Raw genomic sequence first — 7,754 nt, 5'->3', positions numbered from 1 at the left:
TAATTATTAATAATTTTTATTATCCACTTTTTTTCATCACTTTATTCTTATTTATTTTCATTCAGAGCAATTACTTACTTTAATAATTCTCTTTATATTTTCTCTTTTAATTTTTTTTGTATTCATTGGTTGTAATCTTGTTTCTTTGTTCTTAGCCCTGATGAAGGCTAGAAAATCTGCCCGAAACGTTGGCACTATTAAATAGGCTTTTACAACTTGTTGATGTTATTTTCTGACCGCACCCAAACCATCTTCTCTTCATACATAATAATTCTAGTAATAAGAGTAGGAAAGCTAATAAGAAAGTAGAAATAATGCTTATATGCTTAAGCTATATTTTGTTCTTTCAAATTCAACCATTTATGAACTTAATGACAACCAGCAATATGAACGGTGACTAATTGAACACACGTGTAGATGAAGGTGTAATTTACTTAATGGAAAAATAAAGATTTTTCCTTTGAAGAATATTATAAATACTCCCCTCAATATAGTACCTTGTATAATTTTTTTAAAAGTTTTCAAAAGCTTCTTAAATCTTCAAATCTTAAAAAAGAACAACTAAACATTAAATACAATTTTTCTTAGAATTGTATGAGCCGTTGATAGGTAAAGTGGTGTGGCATTCAGTTCTCATCAGAATTCATTTTCAATAAAAATAAATTAATTACTGACTGGACTTATTTCTAATGTTCTTGAATTGTTGGATACGCTCGTAACTGATTACTTTTAACAGAGAAAGCTGTAATGTTCATAAAAATTTCCGTTACGTTTCGCATATTTACTGTTGACTCCAGTTTTGACTTAACCCACTTTTACACTTAACGGCTCATAAGGAAACTATAGTCAATATTTTTTTAACTAAGGGTGCATCATGCAGCAAGCTAGGAAAATGTTAAGAAGTGCTTAAATCGACTTTACTTCAAAATCGTAAATCTTACAGAGCAAAGGCAGGAAACAAATACAAACAAACATTAGTAAAATTATATAAAATAATTTTTTTGTTGGATCTCAGGAACCATAAAAAAAAATCCTCAATACTTCTGGATGAAGAATCGCCAAAACAAATTCAGTTAAACTTTACATTTTAACTTTGATTTATGTGGCCTCCCTTAAATCTCTTTGATTATTCAAAACGTAATGCGTTTCTGTCTCAACTAGAATAAGTAGTTGGGGATAAAGTAAGTTCTCATAGCAAGCAATTTCGAACGTGGTTTTTTGGACACCATCTTGAACTTTTCAACTTCAAAAATCGTAAAAAAATCAAGTGACATCAATTTACATAAAATTTCATGCACAAAAAGATAACATTATCGGATTTAAAAAGTAACAATAGAAAATTGCGACCGAAAAACGTAAAAACTTCAAATTTTCACTCAATGGTCAATATCTTTAAAGGCTAGTACCGTGCAATAAATTTTCCAAACTGGTATAAATTTTCTAAACTTTGAGCCCAACTCTTACGTTCAATATTCCTGAGATAGTTTTTAAAAAAAATTATTATTTTTTCCAAATAAGGATAAATAAACATCTTCCAATGAATTACCTTATCATTTCAGATTTTGTGCAGATGTAGATTAGGTAACCTTCTTTCTTAGCTTTTGCTGAAAATACGATGACTTCATTTGCATCAAGTGATAATGTAGGTGTTCCACCATTTCCCTACTTCTACTAAAAGGGATCCGCTATTTTTCTACGTCGACCAGAAGGGCTTCCACTGCCTAAGAAAGGTTGAGAACATCGGGTCTACTAAAGCAATACTTGTTCGCGCGCGCTTGTACCTTTTGGCGCCTTACCACGACGGTAGACCAGTGTTACCAATGCTCTGTTTCATAGCAAGGTACTAAATAATATTTAGTTCAGGCCCATATTTGGTACAAAATCTCGCCGAATTGTACTTTTTGACTAACGAATAGTCATCCCTATTGTGAAACAAAAAGTATTAGTGGTGTAGTGTACTTTATATAGCTATATTTATGAACTAATACACACATATTCATAATGAAACAGGACCCAGATCGTTAAAACTACAAAATTCTTAATATTCTTACTGTTTTATATTTTTTAAACACTTGCCACTCGAATAAATTACTGGTCTGGGATTATTATGAAGAAATTCTTATATATTTTATTTCATACATATTATATACATGATTGCTTAGTTTCAACAATGCAAAACATTATGTTTCTTCTAGGAGCCTAAAAAATAATTGAACACCTTAACAGCAAAGTTTGAGTAAATGAACAATCAGAGAGTCAATGCAAGTGGATGCAAGTAATCAATGATGCACCACATTAATGTTTCAGATACGTTTTTGACTACAGCTGGATACTTATCCACTATTTTAATAAACATAAAACCCCAATAAATAAAAAAATTATACATATAAGGAAAGGTGTGCAGGACGAGGAAAACTTTAACAGCTATGAATGTGAGAAAAATAAATTTGATTTCTGTAGACCGAATGAAATGCAATGGGTGTATTTCAGATTTTTAATTTACAAAATTTTCAACTCTTTGAAATGATTTGTGTACATTTTTCCCTTACTTAAAAAAAAAATAATAGTAAGCCACTAAATGAGCCTCCCTCTATCAACATAAATACATAAAGTATGTGTAATATAGGAAAAAAATCAATACTATTTATTAATATTATTAATTAATAATATTTATTATGAAAATAAAATTAATAATATTAATTATAAAAATAAAATTAATATTTATCAACTGAGTTTGACAAGAAACGTGACCCATGTTATTCACTTTGTTGAGCTAATATTTTTTAAAAATCATTTACTCACATAGTTGACACCATCATGTTTCATGTCACACCTTTCCCCCTATTTCAGGCAAAGTATCTAAGTTCAAATTGTAAAAGACTAAAAATTGTAATTAATTTTTCACCTTATACCACCTCATACTAAACAAAGACAATAAATTATAATTTTTAAAGAGAATACTTTATGACCAACTCCAATTTAATTTTTAATAAATAAATTTTTAAATATTTTCCTCTGAGATTATTCACATGGAACATTACTGAACGCAAGACTGTCTGTACAAAGTAGATTCAGATTCCTATTGGAAAAATGTTAAAGACATCAAGATCATCGCGTAGTAAAAAGCTTTGAACCATCCTACCTCAATATTTTTAACTTAAAGTAGTCCAGGAAAACATTGTTATATGGGCAACACCCCTTTCAAAACTTATTCCTTTGAGACCTATAGAGATATTGAAGGAAAAAATAAATAAAATCATAAAATATTAATAAAAGACAATTGCATAATAATGAATAAAAATGATTATCAGATTGGATGAAATGGAAGACACAATGAACCAAAATATTTAAAATTCCATTAACTGAGATAAGTATTAAAAATTAAATTAGAAGCAACATTATTTATATCAACTTAGAGGTTGAAAATCAAAAATAAAAATGATTTTTAAAAAATACCAAGAATATTAATTTCCTTAACTAACTGATAATGTCAATATAGCACAATAAATACTATCATTAAGCTTAAACTGATTGAGTTCGAAGTAATTGGAGGACTGGTTAGATACTACTAAATTCCAAAATAAACTGGATAACAATATTACAGCTCACAAATATAGAAAAAAGTTTGCTATAGTAAAATTATCCAGAAATGGTAAAAATAATGCATACAGTAGAATTAGGTTCTGTTAACAAAACCAGTCATGTTAAAAAAACCATTAATTGATTCCTCACAAGAATAATAGATTTTACATTTTCATATAATTGTGATTTTTAGTCAATTTGTTGGCTAAAATAACACATTGTATTACATTCTTAACCTAGTTATAAAATAGTTACACTGAAATGATAATTTAAAGGACAAAATCCAACATTGAAGAATTATTTTTAGTTTTAGTTTTAATAACAGGAATGGATGACATAAATGACAATCATAGAATCCCCAGCATGATAGCGTCATCTATCACCAACAGTACCACTCAATAATATATACATCCGGATACATGAATCATCATTAAAAAAAACAAATTTCATATTTTTAAATTAACACTAATATAAACTGATATGAAGAATCATGCAGCATTTCCACATCTATTATCTCAACATGGTGTCGTCGAGATGAGCATGAGAGAAACTAATCTCTGTGAAGTAAACATACTATAATATAGCCAAAATTTTGAAGTTAGAAAACATAAAAGCAACTATTATTAAAATCTATAATGATAATGTAAAATTTAATTATTTTAAAATGTTCAACTCAAGAAGCAAACAAAATGATAATTATCAATTCCACTTAATATAGAAGTAACAACACACGAAAAGGTACCACTTAGATCAAATAGAATAACAAAATTTTAAAAATTAATCTATGTCAAAAACTAAAACAGACCAAATTAAAAACAAGTTTAAATTGAACATAGAAGATCCTTAAATTAAATAGACAAGAATGCTATTTAAAAAAGTAATGTCAACAATGTTAATCAATTGTCATATGTCAAATAGGTTAATATTAAAAGAAATGGCACAAATCATAAATTTACATAAAAATAAAAGTAAATTAAAAGAATGTTCAATGATTTTCGCAATGAACTAGTATATCAAATAATAAAAGAGGACATGGACCCAAAACATTTTATTAAAAGACAATTTCTTAGCAACTAGCACCATATAAGATTACCTAAATGAGATATTCAAATAACTATTAAATACAAACAACTTTAAAAAACATTTTAGCCTTTATTCACACTGAATTGGTTACAATAAGTTAAAAGATAACAATGAGATAAATTAAATTTACAAAATGAGAATTATGTGGAATTCAATACACACATAACCTGAACAGATGACATAATTAAATTGTACAAAACGTAGATGAAGATGTTGAAGGGCAAATTGATAAGCAAATAACATATGCAATAATATAAATTATTTATTTATTTATAATTGTAATTCATTGGACATCTGGACCAGAAAGGTTATAAAGTCATCGGTGCTTCGGCAAATAGTATAGAGCGTAGCTAGCCCACAATATGCAACAGACTATCTTTTATCTCCACCAAAATGAAAAGTGTTTTATCTATTTACCTGTACATTTTGGAGAGCTCGAATTTGCCTCCAGTCTATCAGCCATTTTTGCACAACACAACAGGGTAATACTACTGGACTGGAAAGGTTACGGGACCTGAAATGAAACCCTACCAATCTAACTGATAATATATATTTTTTTTTTTAATTTAGCAATTGAATGAAAATATTAAACTAAAAAACATATATTACATGGGTTATTTTTGATAAAAATATTTATTACTTCAAGATTATTAACTTTTCAATAGTAAATTGCAATCAAGTGACTGCATTGCATTGTGGGTAGCCGGCTCAGGTATTAACTTTCAGGAATGCAATCAACATCTCAGTTTCTCGTGTTGAGTGAGAGTCGTTGGTTTGGAGAGAGGTGTCCTCTTTTTCAGTCTAGGAATCCTCCTGACAAGGTTCATATACGATGTCCGACCCAACCGTTGTTATAGTTGAAGCAGTCAGAACACCAATTGGTAATTTTCAATGCACATTTTTCTATTCTAAGTGATTGTTAAAAATATTCAGTTATAAATGAAGTGTAAAATTAGTTTTGTAAGTAATTAGAAATCTTTGAAAAATAGGTTGCATTAGTGGTTCTCTTTCTTCTGTGAAATCTCATGAGTTAGGAACTGCTGTCATTAAGGAGCTTCTCTTGAGGACTAAGGTGCCACCTAGTGAAATATCAGAAGTGATAATCGGACAGGTAATAAGGACTTTGTAAAGATTAACAAAAACTTTCAGAAATATATTTTTTGTACTTTACTTTTTTATCTACAATTATTACGTTATCAGCAAATATTTAGACCCCCTATTAATTTTTACATACAGTTTGGTTTTGTGAAGTGCATCAATCACAGATCAATTATTTAATATTTAGAGTTAGGACATGACAAAAATTTAATAATGTATCGTATTTAAAAGAACCAAAATATTTCTATAAAGTCCATTTTGAAAATTAATTATGATTTTTATCAGTTAACTGAAATTGATAATTAATTAAGATCCAAAATTATTTATAATTGACTTTCTACAAAAATTTCAAAAGACTTACAGAATTCTTTATTTCTAGCTTCAGTATTTTTTAAATTTTATTTAGTTTATTATGAGGCTGTCTAAGATGACCTGGATAATTTTATTATTTTTAATTGATTAAATAATATTTTCATTCATATTTTGTTCAATTTAAGGTGCTTACAGCAGGAGTAGGTCAAAATCCTGCTAAGCAATCTGCCATGAATGCAGGTCTCCCAATTACAGTTCCAGCTTATACCATCAATCTACTTTGTGGTTCTGGCTTAAAGTATGTTCATTGATCTGAACTTCCATTTCAACTAAATTTCTCTAAATATTTTTATATATGTATTCTTCTTTAGATCAGTTTGGCTTGGATATCAGAGCATCAAGACAGATGATGCTAATATTGTCATATGTGGGGGACAGGAATCAATGTCATTAGCTCCTCACTGTGTTCTGATGCGTAAGCCTTTAAAAATGGGCAACACACCACTAGTCTGTACTTTAACTACGGATGGATTAACCGACGCATTTCATTCTATTCATATGGGAGTAACAGGTATTTGTTACACAATTTTAAAATTACTTTGGAATTCTTATAAAAATATGTTTAGAAAATTTCAAGATCTGTCTTTAATTTCAGCTGAAAATGTTGCCCAAGATTTTAAATTAACAAGGGAAGAACAAGATTTATTTGCTGTCAAATCTCAAAACAAAACTGAAATTGCTCAAAAGCAAGGCTACTTTGATAAAGAAATAGTATCAATAACTGTTAAAGACAGAAAAGGTGATATAATAGTCAGCAAGGATGAATTTCCAGCTCATGGAACTACATATGAAGGCCTTCAACGCCTTAGGCCTGCTTTTGCAAAAGTATGTCTAGGAATAAAACTTTTTTCTTCAATAAAAAAAATAAATGTTATCCATGAGTAAAAAAATTAATGTGAAAACATTCCCTTGATTATAGAAAAAAGGGTTGTTGTTCGTAGTAGACAATGTCATGTTTCTGTTTTTTCCTTTTTAATCAAATTCTATATTTGATTTAAATTGTACTTGCACTGCTTCTAAAAGAGTGACTGTTAATTGTCAATTTAAATATCTGCCACAGATTAGATTCTACTACTGTGTAATTATAATTACCATCAAAATTATCTATATGAATGTCCATTGGCAAACAGAAAAAAATTGTGATTTTGAGGATTAATGATCTAATATCAGCACATTGATATATATTTTTAATGACTGATTATAGGTACTTCATTATACATACTCTATCTCCACATTTCACAGTGTCTAGTAAACTACATTGAGAAATGTGTAGATTGACGACGGCTTATAGGTACTTCATTATACATACTCTATCTCCACATTTCACAGTGTCTAGTAAACTACATTGAGAAATGTGTAGATTGACGACGGCTTATAGGTACTTCATTATACTTCTAGTTTTGTGTATTGGAGAGTGAATTATAACACTTACCCAGTATTAAAATGATGGTTTATTAATGCACTATTAACTTTTAAGCTTGTAAATGTACTATTGGTGAGCAAAATGTTCAGGCTTACCAACACAACCCACACTTTTCTTTATTGTTTTACAATTAGTTTTGTTTGTATTGTAATATTATATATATTATTTCTGATAATATATGATTATAGTAAATATA

General features: G+C 28.7%; 1 protein-coding gene across 1 annotated transcript in view; it reads left to right on the top strand.

Moving 5' to 3' along the window:
* The first annotated feature begins 5,244 nt into the window (after nt 1–5,244).
* Acat2 (Acetyl-CoA acetyltransferase 2) overlaps nt 5,245–7,754 on the top strand; it is a 5,244-nt gene continuing 2,734 nt past the window's right edge. Inside the window, exons 1-5 of the mRNA XM_067047122.1 lie at nt 5,245–5,546; nt 5,655–5,776; nt 6,261–6,373; nt 6,447–6,646; nt 6,731–6,960. Of these exons, the coding sequence (XP_066903223.1) occupies nt 5,498–5,546; nt 5,655–5,776; nt 6,261–6,373; nt 6,447–6,646; nt 6,731–6,960 (714 nt within the window). The 5' untranslated portion in view covers nt 5,245–5,497. The remainder of the gene's footprint in view (nt 5,547–5,654; nt 5,777–6,260; nt 6,374–6,446; nt 6,647–6,730; nt 6,961–7,754) is intronic.

This window comes from Halyomorpha halys, unplaced genomic scaffold (assembly GCF_000696795.3).
Source record: "Halyomorpha halys isolate HHAL.00 unplaced genomic scaffold, Hhal_1.1 Scaffold364.1, whole genome shotgun sequence".
NCBI lineage: Eukaryota > Metazoa > Arthropoda > Insecta > Hemiptera > Pentatomidae > Halyomorpha > Halyomorpha halys.
This window is presented reverse-complemented; position numbering and strand designations above follow the sequence as displayed.